This window comes from Rhinopithecus roxellana, chromosome 17, assembly GCF_007565055.1.
Source record: "Rhinopithecus roxellana isolate Shanxi Qingling chromosome 17, ASM756505v1, whole genome shotgun sequence".
Classification (NCBI taxonomy): domain Eukaryota; kingdom Metazoa; phylum Chordata; class Mammalia; order Primates; family Cercopithecidae; genus Rhinopithecus; species Rhinopithecus roxellana.
This window is the reverse complement of record NC_044565.1, coordinates 6,649,258-6,664,505: the sequence shown is the minus strand read 5'-3', so window position 1 is coordinate 6,664,505 and position 15,248 is coordinate 6,649,258. Positions and strand designations below refer to the sequence as shown.

Here is a 15,248-nt window from a genome sequence, read left to right as displayed (position 1 = left end):
TCTTCTTTTCGGCACCAAGGAACGAGTATTTCTGACAGCCACACACCATGGGGTGAGCTAGCCCACACACCATCTCCACATGGTGACGGCCCCCAGGGTGAAAGGGAATAAAGCCAGACAGGAGTGTGTGAGCCGAGCTGCCACTGAGCCCCGCCCACGGGACTGCAACGTGGCCACTGGACTCCAGGGTGGGGGTCTGTGACAGGGAGGCCTGGGGTGGGGTCTGCACGCAGGTGACAGAAATGACCCAGCCACATCAGCCTTGCATGGGATGAGACAAACAGGCCCCACCTGGCGAGGTTTTTCTGAAGCTGAATGTATTCAGGTGGATGGATCACCCTCCCTCCTGAGACTGGGTCCCTCTTACACTGCAGGGCTGGAAAGCCTTTTCCCTGATGAAATGATGGTGGCCATGGATGAAGGTATATTCTTTAAATGTCCTTAGTTGCCGACTTTGTCAATGTGGAGGAAATACAGAACTGGCAACCATGTTGGTCTCAAAAGTTATTTTTAAACGTTAACAGTCCATGACATGGGAGCATCCGAGAGGCCATAGAAGGCTCTAGGTAAGCCATGACAAGCAGGCTAGGACCACAGTCGGCCACACAGAGAGGGTCAGAAAAGTACTAAGGCAAGAGTTTCCAGAACTGACAGCTGAGGCTGGCCCAGGGGAGGGCCACGGTGCTGGGATACTCGGTCCTCAGACCAGGACAGTCTCCTCCCCACGCTGGGGCCCTCTCTCCTCTCCAAGGCCCACAGCGGGTGGTGTCGGTCTCCGGCTAACCAGGCCGGGTGGCGCAGGATGCGCACATGAGGGCCAGGGTCCTGAAGTGCCCATCCCACTTGGCCCTCGTGACCTAACCCAGGAGCCAGGCAGAGGCACAAAGACCTAAACACAACAGCTTCACTGGGAACTCTGCTCACCACAGTGAAGAGATGGGAGAGCCACAGACCTGGCCCAGAGTTACACGAGTTATGTGCATCAACAGGGCCCTCTGAGAGGCTACGTGTTTCCTGAGCCCAAGTACCCCAGAGCCCGGGTGTGACCAGCAGGTCCAGAGTCCCTTGTTGAGCTCTGACTCTGCGAATACGCATGGGTGTGAGGAAGGCTGGCAGGGAACATCGACATGCTAACAGTGGTTCCCAGGCGTCCTGTGTCCAAATTCCTCATCACAAGCCTACGTCACTGTCACATCAGAAAACAGTAAGTTTCAGTTTTATAAAAGGGCTTAAAAAAAAAAAGCTAAGAATAGAATTGCCCTGAACATCTGCAAAGGGTGCTCTGCAGCTGGTGCGTGAGGCTGTGTGGCAGGGCGTCTGTGGATACTGAATGGAGCCACTGTGAGGAGGAGCAGAGACTCCAGCACCCTCCACCCTTGTGGGAGCCGTGGTCCTCCCTGCCTCCTCAGTTCTGGCCCTTTCAGGGTGCGAGGCTACTGTGGCCACCAGCTCTGCACAGGGGAGTCTGAGGACAACATCCCAATGCAGTGGCCTGGGGCTGGCTGGGGTCTTGGGGCTGCAGACATCCTGCTCACTGCAGGGCGAGACACAGGCCAACATGGGAGGTCACAGCAGCAAGTGCAGTGGGGACCAGATGGAGGCAAAGGTATAGACTGCTAGTGTCCCCTCGGACCCCAGAGTGCCACTCTAACCACATGTGGGGCAGATGTTCCCTTCCCTCCCCTCCCCAGCCCAGTCAGGGCTCAGGCTTAGCAGACAGCACCCAAGGCACCTCTCCCTATCCCACACCAGCCCAAACCAGGGCAGGCTGCTAGGCACCCCTCAAGGAAAGTCCAGTGGGAGCCCGCCAAGGCTCAGCTCCCCGAAAGGGCAGAAGCAAGACAGGACGCCCCACTCCAACCTAGCCCATGGCTGTGCAAATGGCACATCGGTCTCACCTCCTGTGTCCACAGCTAAGCAGGCCCCAACAGGGAGCCTTCAGACGTGACAGACACATTTGGAGCATGTTGGCAGGGAAAAGTGTGTGCCAACAGGCATGCACCCCCGACCTTAGCACACGCATGTGTGTGACTGGGGCATGCACAGGTGCACTAAGGCTTCCACGTCGGGGCGGGGTGCACCTGCGTGCCCTGTGGAGGGCACCTGCAGGCTGAGAACCCAGTCTCAGGTTCACAGCACTGACTAGGCTTATCTGTAGGTGTGTGTGCATATATGTGCACACGTGTGTCCAGGCAGCTGTGGGCAGGCAGCTGTGTGGACAAAGCCTGTGTGCACAGGACTACACTCCGGCCCCTGCCCCACAACGTGCACCACGCCCAGGCATGGAGATGCCGTGGCCCACACACTCACAGGCTGTCCCGAAGCTCCTGCGTGTCACTCGGTGTCCCTAAGGACTGCAGGCTCCGCTCCAAGGAGGTCACTGCCCGAGAGAAGAGGGACAGGGTGAGGGCAGAAGGAGCTTCCCTGGCCCTGCTACTCCACATGGGTGGCCCACTACAGCCCGGGCAGGGTGAGCAGAGCCCAAGGACCAGTGCCTGAGCCAGGGCAGACCACCTAAGTGGCCTGGAGACCAGGGCACACACTGACCTCAGCATAAGGTCACACCAGCCAGGACCCCTCCCCAGCTGGTCTGCGACAGGCGCTCAGGCCCACGACAGGCACTCAGGCCCACATGCAACTCAGGGGCTCTGAGCAACTGCCTCCACCAGTCTTGTCCTGGCTCTGGGGACAGCTTCTCTCCACCCTGCTCCCCTCACCTGGCCATCTGACACGTGGCTCTCCTTCCTGCTCTCAAAGATCTAAATGCAACAGCTTCGCTGGGAACTCTGCTCACCACACTGAAGAGATGGGAGAGTCACAGACCCAGCCCAGAGTTACACAAGTTATGTGTATCAACAGGGCCTTCTGAGAGGCTAAGGTGTCCCTAAGGACTGAAGGCTCTGCTCACTCCTGCAGTGACTTCTGGTCTGAGAGGCCCTGGGATGCTCCTTCCTCCACTGGGCTCCATCCAGATCACACAAAAGGTGTCGCGAAGGAGCAGCGTGGGGTCAGGGAGAGGAGCCAGCAGCGGGCAGGAGCAGCCAGCGGAAGCGGCACCCAGCCCTGACCCAGCCCTCACTCCTTCCCACCCAAGAAACCCGGACTGCACCACAAGACAGCCTGAGGGGGGACGCCATGCACCAGCACCCTCGACTCCAACGTCGTGTCGGGGTCCAGGGCACCTGGATGGAGGGGCAGGCCCGGGCCGGACGCAGACTCACCACTGGAGTTGATTCGGAAGACGTTGGCCGACGTCTCCTGGAACAGCTCCTGGAGGTCACGCGGATCGACCTGGGTGGCTGGGAGAAGACAGGGAGGAGGAGAAAACACAGGCTGAGGGTGAAGCCTGCGGGCCCAGCTCTGCTAACCACTCTGGGCAGTCCCCAGGGGCAGGGACCTGAGAGGCGGCAGAGTGGCCCTGAACCCCTCTCACTGCCTTTGCGGCTTGGCTACCTTGGGGTCAGGGCTGGACACCCATGCCTGCCTTCGAAGTACCCACAAGCTGGAAGGAAGGAGAGAGGAAGGCAGGGGGTGGTCCCTCCGAAAGGCTGCACCCTGAGCTCCCGTACACCGTAGCAGCTGGTGTGTGTGCCTGGCAGCTACGAGCACCTGCTCGTGTAGGCTCAGAGCAGCATCACTAAGAGTCAAAGCACAGCCCCGCTGATGAAGCAACAGACACGAGGTCCAGCTCTGCACCGGCAGCTCAGCATCGGAGACAGAAACACTGGTTTCCACACAATGCAGGTGAGCCCTGAGCGCAGCACGCATGGAGATGAAAGCCAGCAGGAAAAGGCCACATGCTGCATGGTTCCACACATCTACCACGTCAGAACAAACCAATCCTCAGACAGAGCCAGGGCAGGGTCAGTGAGAGGGAGGAATGGGCATGACTGCTAATGGGTACGGGGGTCTTTTTGGAGGTGATGAAAACGTTTTAGAATTAGAAAGTGGTGATTATAGAATGCTGAATATTCTAACAGACACTGAACTGTACGCTTTAAGATGGTTAAGATGGTGAATTCTGAGTGGCTGGGTTTTATCTCAGCTTTTAAAAACCTACAGAACATTATGAGGACAGCAAGTCTTCATGAGGACATGGTGGATGGAACACTCGCCCACTACATGGTGAGGATAAACGGCATGGCCACCACGGAAAGGGTCTGCACGCTGCAAACACTCGCCCTCTGCCCACCCCCCGGGCAGCATCTTGGGCATTTACACAGAGGGGCAGAGCGTACATCGAAGCACATCAAAACACTCGTGGCCTGCCCACCCTCCGGCCAGCGGCCCTGGGGTTACATATCCAGAGAAGCTCCCAAAGAGCACTCCCAGCTCCCAGCAGCTTGACTGCCACCAGCCCCCACCCGAAGAGAGGGTTGGTGTCCAGGAGACACCAGGGAAGGGACAGCCACATGGGCCTGCGTGCAAGGAAACTCCAGGCACGCAACATGGTGAATCTCAGAAACACTGCTCAGATGACAGCACAAACGGGTCGCAGGACGACCAAGGCAATCCCCGGGGCCTCTGGGCCAGGCTGGGGAACTGGGGCAGGGCCGGAGGGACCCTCCTGGGGAGGGCCTGCCCTGTGCCTGGACAGAGCTGTGGGTTACACACTTCTGTCACAAACTGTCACAATGCCCAGGATGGTACATTTAGGAGCTGTGCAGTTCACTGTACGTAAATGAAAGAAAAGTGAACAGCAAGTAAACCAGCGTTCGGAAGGAAGCGCGCTGAGGGCCACGTTCACTCTGAAACGCACGCAGGTGGAGGCACTAAAGGCGTGACTAAACCAGGTAGAGACTCCAGGCTGGCATCCAGGTGGCAGCTATGTGGGTGTCTGTGCAGTTCTTTCAACTTTCTCTGCAAGTTTACAATTTTCCATATTAAAATTTAGCAATAAAAGAACGTGGTTTGAGGTCTACAAACAGGTGTGAGGGCTAGAAGACACTAGGGGTGCTACGGGGACCCTCCCAACACTAACCCTGTGTGGGCTGGCCTCAGGTGGGACACAGCACCCCTGGCTGGACATCTGGGTTTCCACCAGGACAGGGCCCAAGCCCGGTTCTGCTCGGGGTCACTGAGCCGCCTGGCCAGGGCAGGGCTGATCCTGGCACTCCATCTGGGAGTGCGGAGGTCTGTCCACGGATGCTCTGTGCACTTCTGGCTCCCGGGCAAGTCCTGGCCCTGCACACTTTCCATCCGGCTACCTCCACCCGGCTCCAGCCCCAGGCCTCCGGGTCCAGCAGCCGCACTCAGGGCAAGGCCTGGAGAAAGGAGGAACTGCCAGGCGGCCTCCAGGAGGGCGAGGCCTGAGGAACGGCCCCCCATCACCCAGCACCCACCACCCCTTGATGTCACCATGGCCCAGCCTAGCAAGGTCAAGCCAGGGCCTCAGTTGCATTCGTGGAACAACGAAAGTGATGATGAATTAAATCAAGTTTAGCCTAAAGGTGCCTCCTTACATATTTTCAGTGTGGCCTACAGGTTGATTTGCACATCTTGAATGATAACAACAGGCAGTGTAAACGGACCGTGCCCTACACTTGTGCCAGTCACTGAATTTTGGCCAAACGTAGCCAACTGTTGGAACCATGTTCAAATAAGGCAAACACCAAGCTATAACCGATCTGTTTCCATGCCTCACTTCCATTTTCTGTATGTCACTTTCTTTTTCTGTCCAAAATCTTTTACCCCGTGGCTGTGCTGGAGTCTCTCAGCATACTCTGGCTCGGGAGGCTGCCCAATTCATGAATCGTTCATTGCTCAACTAAACTCCTTTAAATTTAGTTCGGCTCAAGTTTTTCTTTTACCATGGAACAAGCTCTGGCAGGAGGAGCACAAGAACCCATCCTAGGGCCCAGGATCACCCTCCCCATTCACAGATGGGCAGGTGACCTGCTCAAGGTCACAGGCCAGTAAGGGGCACACACAGGGAGGGGAGCAGCAGGGGGGAGGGGACACAAAACAAACAAAAAGAATTGCCAGAAATAATGCCCAAAAGTACCCAAATTTTATGAAACTATAAACTCGGAGATTCAAGAATTTCACCAATCCACAAGCTGAACAAATACATATTTTTTAAATCCAAGGTACATTATAGGCAAACTGCAGAAAACCAGTGATAAAGAAACCTGAAAAGTGGCCCAGAGAAAAAACTGCACATTTCATGAAGAACACAAAACATAAGAAAGATTTGACCCTTTCATCAGAAACTGTGGAAGCCGAAAGACAATGGAAGGATGTCTTCAAAGTGCTGGGAGGAAAAACTTGCAACTAGAATTCTACCCCCACTGGAAACAGATTTCTAACACGGGGCAGATTTTGACAAGCAAAAGCGAAAAGGATCAGTTCCAACAGATGTGAAGTACAGGAAACGTTAGAAGTAGCTAGTTAGGGTGAAAGTAGCAGCAAGAAATCTGGATCTCCATGAAGAATTAAAGAACCCCAGAATGGTAAATAGAAAAAAGATACTTTCATTTATTTAAAACACTACTGATTGTGAAAGCAAAATCCACACCTATGCGCCGGGGTCATCATGTGTCGGAAACGACGCATGGTCCCGAATGTACCGAAGCCACATGAACAAGGCGGGGTCATCATGTGTCGGAAACGACGCATGGTCCCGAATGTACCGAAGCCACATGAACAAGGCGGGGTCATCATGTGTCGGAAACGACGCATGGTCCCGAATGTACCGAAGCCACATGAACGAGGCAGGGTCATGTGTCGGAAACGACATGTGGTCCCGAATGTACCAAAGCCACATGAACGAGGTGGGGTCATCATGTGTCGGAAACGACACGTGGTCCCAAATGTACCGAAGCCACATGAACGAGGCGGGGTCATCATGTGTCGGAAACGACACGTGGTCCCAAATGTACCGAAGCCACATGAACGAGGCAGGGTCATGTGTCAGAAACGACACATGGTCCCGAATGTACCAAAGCCACATGAACCAGATGGGGTCATCATGTGTTAGAAACGACGCATGGTCCCAAATGTACCGAAGCCACATGAACGAGGCAGGGTCATGTGTCAGAAACGACACATGGTCCCGAAGGTACCGAAGCCACACGAACGAGATGGGGTCATCATGTGTTAGAAACGACGCATGGTCCCAAATGTACCGAAGCCACGTGAACGAGGCAGGGCCATCATGTGTCAGAAACGACACGTGGTCCTGAATGTATTGAAACCACATCAACAAGGTGGCCTGGGACACAGAAGTGCATTCCCGTGCGGCTGATCCACCACACGGGACATGATACAGTGCTATCTGAAGGCGAGCTGCAGAAAGTTAAAGATCTATGTTGTAAACTCTAAAGCACCCACTAAAAAAAGAAACAAACAGGAATCGCTCATAAGCCCACAGTGGAGATAACATGGAATGCGAAATAGCACTCAATTCTACTCCAAAAAAAAAAAGGAAGGAAGAGAAAGAAAAGAAAAAGGGGGGAAAAAAAGGAAATGTAGAAAGCAAACATCGAGACAGTAGAGTTAAAGCCAAACATGAAGGCCCTACACTAATGATGCATGAGCCGAACACGGCTCATCCACTCCAATAGCCATCAACACCTTGCAGCAATTTAAATGTAGATTTTAATTAATTAGAATTAAATAAAACGGTAAACTCAGTTGCTTCCTGCACTAGCCACATTTCAGGAGCCCAGGAGCCCCATGTGGCAAATGGCTACCACACGAAATAATGCCGATTACAGGGCCTTTTCATCATTACTGAAAATCCTACTGGACAGAGGCACTGCTTTAACCATTCCGACCAAAAGGCAGAGATTCTCCGATGAGAGTAAAAGCAAGATTCTGGCAAGGCGTGGTGGCTCATGCCTGTAATCCCAACACTTTCGAGGCTAAGATAGGAAGATCACTTGAGCCTAGAAGTTCAAGATCAGCCTGAACCACACAGTGAGATCTCTTTCTACAAAAAGAATAAAAATTGGCCAGCTGTGGTGGTGCACACCTGCAGTCTCAGCTACTTGAAATGCTGAGGTGGGAGGACTGCTGGAACCTGGGAGCTCAAGGCTGCAGTGAGCCTTGATTATGCCACTACATTTTAGCATGGAAACAGGGCAAGAGACCCTGTCTCAAAGAAAAAAAAAAAAAAAAAAAAAGGCAAGATCTTGCTATACAGTGTATACAAGAAGCCTACTTCATATATGAAATCAGATGAAATTGTAAGTAAAAATTAGAAAAATACATCATGTAAACAGTAATCACAAGAAAGCTGGAATGGCTACGCTAATGTCAGAGTAGAATTCAGAACCACAAATATAATAGAAATAAAAGAAGGATACTTTAAAAACAAACGGTCAACTGACTAAGATAAAACAATTCTAAGTATGTATGCACCTAGTATCACAGCTTGAAAATACATGAAGCAAAAACTGACAGAACTGGAAAGAAACACACAAATCCACAATCACAGGCAGCGCGGTCAGCAGAGCAAGCAGACAGAAGAGCACAGAGGCCACAGGAACTCCAGCACCACCATCAACCACCCTAACCCATACAACAGAGGAATACACATTCCTGCCAAATGCACGTGGAACATTCACTAAGACAGACTCTATTTTAGGCCACAAAGCAAGTCTTGACACAGTTATAATTGCTGAAATCATATAAAATACATTCTCTGAAGAGAGCAGAACAAGAAATCAGTAACAGAAAGGTATCTGTGAATGAACATAATCATCTGAAATTAAACAACACACTTCTAAATCATCACGTGTAACAGAAGAAATCAGAGAGAAGTTAGAAAATAACTGAATGAAATAAAAACACAAGATATTAAAATGTGTATCTGTAAAGCAATGCATAGAGGAAAGTGTATAGCAATAAATACTTATAAAAAAAAAGAAAGATCTCAAGTCAATAATCTGACAAAAGCATCAACTCAAAGTAAGCAAGAGAAAGAAATAATAAAGGTGAGCAGAAACCAATTCAATCAACATCAAATCAATAGAGAAAACTAAAGATACAAAAATCTGGATCTTTCAAATGATTAATAAAATCAATCGATTTACATGTGAATAATACTGAGATGATAAAATTATTCAGACTAATCAAGAACAAAAGATTGAATATAAATCAGCAACATTAGAAATGAAGGAGATATCACTATAGATCCTACAGACATCGAAAGGATATTAAGGGAATATTATAGGTACCTTACTGCTAATTAATTTCTCAACTTAGAGGATGAGTTCCTTGAAAAATACAAAACAATCAAAGCTCACTTCAGAAGAAATAGACAGCATGGAGAGAACTGCAGCATTAAAGGAAGTGAATTTGTAGCTGAAAATGTTCCCACAACAAAAACTCCAAGCTCAGACAGCATCACTGGCGAATTCTATCCCATATTCGCAGGAAGAGTAAGACCAATTCTACACAAATTCTTTCAGAAGACAGTAGAGGAGGAACTCTTCCCAGCTCACTGCAGGATGTATTTTATAGTGATAGAAATCAAGACAGTGTGGTATTAGCATGAGCAGAGACATACAGATCCACTGCTGTGGTATTAGCATGAGCAGAGACATATAGATCCAGCTCTCCCCTGCTGCTCGGGGGAATTAAAACAGCACAGCCACCTTGGAAAACAGCTTGGGTATATCTTTAAAAGTCACACCAGCCCTACAGTCAGCAATTCAACTTGTACGTAATAATCCCCCCATAACACAATACAAACATTTGTCCATGCAAAGATCCTACAGAAATGCTCACAGCCCCTTTCCACTTTACAGTCAAAAGCTGGAGAACACGAAAGCATCCACCGACAGGTGGAAACACAGGTTGTGGTACGTCCAAAGGCATGCCTGCTGCCCAGCAATAAAGAGGGGTGCGCGACCCATTCACGCGGCACACACTGGGCTGAGAAAGGCAGAAGAGTACATGTTACCTGGCTCCGCAACTGTGAGGCAGAGATACCTGAGCTTTGAGGGCAAAGCAAGCCATGGGGAGTGGGGTGGGGTAGCGGCTGGGGCTGGACTAGGGCTGGGCTGGGCTGAGCTGGGGCTAGGGGCTGAGGTTGGGGGTGGGGGTGGGGATAGGGCTGAGGCTGGGCAGGGGCTGAGGCTGGGCAGGGGCTGGGGGTGAGGCTGAGGGCTGGGGCTGGAGCTGAGGCTGAGGCTGGGAATGGGGGCTGCGGCTGGGGCTGGGGCTGGGGCTGGGGCTGGGGTTGGGGCTGGAACTGGGCCTGGGGCTGGGACTAGGCTAGAGGCTGGGGCTGGGGCTAGGGCTAGGGCTGGACTGGAGCTGGGGCTGGGCTGGAGCCGGGGATGGTTGACCAGAAAGGGGCAGAGGGAACCCTCTGAGGTCACAGGAATGTTCTTTACCTCCCTGGGGTGGGAGTCAGGTGGGTGTGTTTTGTCCAAACTTGCAGTGAACTGTGCCTTTAAATGGACATGTCCCATTGTGTGTGAATTAAACTTTGAAGAAGTCATGTCCAGGTTCCAAATAGGGGTAAGACAGAAGCGCACAGCCAGAGCACCCTTCCTCCGCCTCCGCCTCCACCCAGCACCTTCCCAGTCTGACCTCCCCAGCCTGGCCAGGTAACCTAGCTTTGACCATCACCCTCCTGGCCAGAGGTCAAGCCTGGCATTCAGGGCCTGCCAGACAAGCTTCCACCCTCTGCACCTCACACCCAGGATAGGGAGCTTTCCTCGGCACGCAGGCTGGGCTGCCCACTTTGAGCTCTGCATTTCTAGGCCAGGACTCAGCGCAACCGTGCTTTCTGGAAATGCCTGTTGAGTCACAGCGTAACCTCAAGACTGAGGGAGCCGCGGGGAGTGCCGTCCTGTCACCAGGCAGGCTGTGGGGCCTCCCCCAAGCATTGCCTCTGCTACTGCTGGGGATCCACGGTCACAAGGCAGGGGCTGCCTCATCCCACACCACCACTGTGCTCCTGTGACACCGTGGCCCTGCCAACCACAGCACAGGCATCCTGCCACTTCCAGCCTCCACTGGGCCAGCTCATCACTACAGGCAGGATGTCACATCCCGGTCTCAGGAAGCGCCCATTCCGACACATCCCAAGGCTGCCGCTGAAGCACAGGTTTGTCGGGTCTGGGAGCCCTCAGAGGGATGGCCACCCAGCTGAAGACCCTGGCTTCACAGACCGTTAGTAACAATCCCGTGACTCTGGCCAGGGACCTAAGGGAGGTCCAGAGAGGGCCCCCCTCATTCCTGTCCCCAACACCCCAACAGTCCTATCCCCAACACCCATTCCCAAGAGAAGCAGGAAAAATTTATTTCCCAGATTCCATCTTCACACTATCTGAGCAACTTCAATAACACTCCATAAAACACGACAAAATGTCAGCAGTGCTTATCAGGACCTCTCTGCCGTCCCCATCCCCACCCTCCAGCTCTGCTGTGAACAGGGATAAGGGGACACCCTAAAACCGCCAAAAGAAGGCAGGCACGCTCCCCGCCAGGGCTGCGTCCCCCACATCTCACTGCAGGCCCCACTTACCTGCCCACTGCAGACGAAGGCCTCTGATGAACACTTGGCCGTGATGGGGGATCACAAGGGTCTGGGTCCCCAGCTGCTCTTCACTGAACCAGGTCCCAAGGCAATGCAGCCCCAGCAGGAGGGGGTCCCCAGGGCAGGAGCTTGAGGAGGGCACCCACACAGCCATTCTACAGTCAGCACCGAGACCCTCTGGACAGCCAACACCCACCCCGAGCCTGCTTGGCTGCCTGGACCACTGGGCAAGTTAATGGGCTGCCAGGCTCTGCTGCCACCAGGCATGGCACTGGCCAGGCAGTTCCCCAGTTGCCAGAGGGGGATGAGCTGCAGGATGAGGACCCGGCTCAGGTTCAGGCAGGAAAAAGCCCAATCAGGACAGTGTGCAGCCTGACTTCGCTTGAGATGAGCTGGGTGCCCCACATGCAACACTAACCCCGTCCCACGGCTGCAGACGGGGGCATGGTGTATGCCCGAGTCCACATGCAATGGCCCCAGGGAAGAGAAGAACAGCCCGGGGCCGGCCCTCCATCTGCCCTCTAGGAGCCACCATACACTGACCCTGCGGTGAGATGCCTTGGCCCTGCTACCCTGCATGTGAGCTGCTGCCAGATTCTGCGAGCGCGGCCTGGGCGGGGCACAAGTGGCCAGCCCACCTCTACCCTGGGAGCACCCTTCTTGCCCGCTCATTTGAGATGGACAGACGTGAGGAGAGAAGTAGTAGGGGACAGCAGTCTGAAGCCCTGGGAGGCCATCCCCGCTCTGGGCCTCTGCACATCCACGATGGCACTTCAAAATCCACAGAGCACCACTGGGGGTCCTCAAGGAGAACGGAGTACCCCAAAACCTTAGTGTGTGACTGAGGAGGCTGATGATCGCTTCCCCAGCTGGTCCTGGGCCAGCCCAGGCTGAGAGAGAGAATCAGATGTGGCTCAAACCAAAGTCACCATTGACTAGACCTGGCAGCTATGTGATGTGTGACGGCTCTAGTTACACTGGCCCAGGTGACCACGGAGATGGGTCCCTGCAGGCCAGGGAGAATCACTTGTCCGTGGACCGATACCGTGGATGAGGCGAGGGAAGCCGGGGTGGGGGGAAGCAGCAGTGTGGGCCAGGGCGCCACAGCCGGGAGGGGCAGCTCAAAGTGACCAGAGCAAATGCTGTTTGGCTCCCACAGGGTGCTGAGAAACCGGAGTCAAGCACTGGCAAGGTCCACCCCGGGGAGCCACGGTCACCTCTGAGGGCCTCGTGGAGAGGACGTGTCTAAACCCCAGTTGCCAATGCCGGCAAAGCTGACAGCCAGGCTTTGTGCCAGCAGGCCATGAGGCAGCCGGGGAAGCACAGGGCGGCTCCTGCCCACCTGGACAACCACTCCCGAGGGAGGTCTGCGGGAAAGGTAGGTGGCAGATGGGCACGTCAAAGGCAAGGCTCACTCCCCACACCTGCTGAGTCTGGGCCCTCACCAGCCGAGAGCAGCGGCCCTGCCCCGCAGCGCCCTCCTCCGTGACCAGTCCTCCTCTGGACAGCTGTGCCGAGGGTGTCTCTAACACAAACGGCAACAGTCCTGCACCATGCAGGCAACTCCGCAGAGGACTGAGAGGGCTAGAGGCGCTTCCCAACAGGGGCTGATGATGCAGCTGGAGAGCTGGGGAGTCAACCAGCTCATTCTGGGGCAGGGTGGGGGCAAGACTGGCCAGTACAGGGCTCGGTTTGTGGCCAGGGTCGGGGCCTCATGCTCCAGGAAGGCAGATGGCATCAGGAAGGAGGCATCCATGAAGGCTGGGGCGCAGTGGTGGTGCTCAGGCCTTGGAAGATGGAGGCAGGCGAGCACCAGTCCAGAAGGAACACAGGGCCACATAAGAGAAGTGAGGTTTGCCGGGACCTCCTGTGCACCAGCCCTGGCCGAGGCATGTCCTGTATTTCCTCGTGATGGCGGGAGCCCTACTTTGTAGAGGAGGAAGGGGAGGCTCCAAGGATGACAGAGCAGACAGAGGCACACGGGGCTCCACTCACAGGAAACGTCCAGAACAGGCAGAGCCACAGGCAGACCGCAGACTAGAGCTGCCAGGGCTTGGGGAGCTGAGGGTGGGGTGACTGCCTAGGGCTGGGGCTCCCTTTTGGGAGACGGAAACGCTCTGAAATTGAGACGGTGGCGGTGGCTGCGCAGCACTGGGAATGAACTAGCATCACCAAGTTGAAGACTTTGTTCAAGTGTGAAGGGTGAGATGACAAACTTTGATACATGACTACTATGTCAATAAAGAAAGAAAATAGTAAGGCTCTGGCACTCACCAAAGACGCCAGAGCTGGGAAAGGCAGGGCCGGGCAGGTTTGCTCGAGCTCAGTCCCAAGGGAGCCGTCCCCTCTTGACCTCAGCCTTCCCACGACTGTCAGGATCTGCAAGGACCTCTCTAGCCCTTTGCCTCAGACCGCAGTGCTGCACGACCCAGCCCACACGCAGGCAGGGCCTGCAGGCTGCCGGACTTCACAACCCACAGATGACACCACGTGCCTAGACACCTCCCTGGGCCCAGAGGAGAAGCCACAACCCGGCATGGGGCTGGTGTCAGAGAAGGAGCAGTGTGTGCTGGCTTCTGCTGGCTTTTTAAGCTTTTAATACACTTTAGGGACCCTGTTTCAAAATCAAAGATGAGGTATGCTATTAGAGAAATGCCCTTCAGAGCCCACCTGGGTCAGAGAAGAAGGCCTCACAAAACACTCTCATGCTCCCCTAGACCCCTCCCTGCCCCCCCACGCCTCCCATCCGTCCACACGCGGCTCCACCCTCTCAGGTGCAGAGCCCGACATGGGGGAGGGAGTTCAAGCGGCACAGTGGGGACTGACGGAGGACAAGAACATTGAGAGTGCCCTCAAGTGCCCCCTCCCCAGCCTCCCTGCACCCACCCCCCGAGGCCGGGCCAAGCAGTCTTCCTCAGGGTAACAATCCAGGCCCACATCTCCTGCCAAGGCAAGGGCAAAGGGACTCCTGTTCACAGGAAATAAAGGCTCGTCCTTGATGAGCATGGAGAGGAGTAAAGCACAGGCAGTGGTGGGGAGGCCACTTGGGGCTGCAGGCACATCCCAGGAGGGCCCTGGCAGGCTAGCAGGCATGCCAACATGGGGCCCGGGGGCCTGACTCCACCCTCCAACCCGAAGCAGAGCATGTGCCTGGGGCACATCCAGAGGCCTTGGACATAGGCTGGGACAGCAGAAGGTAGAAGAGGATATGAAGCCATCCCACCACCTCCCCCCAGGACCACCTCCTCTTCTTCCACACCAGCGAGGTCACCCCCGTCGGTGTCACTGTCCATCAGCCATTCACTGCCCGGCAGGCTGCAATAAGCCCTCCTGCGGCCCAGGCCTTTTGCAGAGGACCACGGGCTGTGCCTCCAACTTTGCCACCTCCTCCATCATCCCATTAATTACCCAGTGCCCAGCACAGCCACCGGCTCACTCAGCACCCCCAGCCCTGGCAGCACCAGGAAACCCACCCGATCCCTGTGAGGCGGGCAGGAGGCCTTCTTCACGTAAAAGCCAGAGACAAGCAGCCCACAGCCCACGACAGCAGTGCTCTGTGTCACCCCAGTCCCAGACCCTGCTGGCCGCCCACAATACAGGCTGACCCCACTGCGGGGGCGACTGAGCCACTGCAGCAGCTGCCAGAGACAGGAGCACCTGTCCTCGGACACAGAGCAAAGGGGAGGCCCTGGGGCCAGCTATCCCACTGACAGCCAGAGAGGGGCTCCCCCACAGCCCCCAACTGTGCCAA

General features: G+C 54.7%; 1 protein-coding gene across 20 annotated transcripts in view; it reads right to left on the bottom strand.

Moving 5' to 3' along the window:
* TSNARE1 (t-SNARE domain containing 1) overlaps positions 1-15,248 on the bottom strand; it is a 139,383-nt gene that overhangs the window by 61,558 nt on the left and 62,577 nt on the right. For all 20 annotated transcript variants that reach the window (XR_004054310.1, XR_004054309.1, XM_030921024.1 and 17 more), the window contains 2 exons: positions 3,222-3,299; positions 2,311-2,380 (listed from right to left, as the gene is read on the bottom strand). Coding sequence is in view for 18 of the 20 variants with exons in the window: in XM_030921024.1 (XP_030776884.1) it covers positions 2,311-2,380; positions 3,222-3,299 (148 nt within the window). In the remaining 2 variants the exon portion in view is untranslated. The remainder of the gene's footprint in view (positions 1-2,310; positions 2,381-3,221; positions 3,300-15,248) is intronic.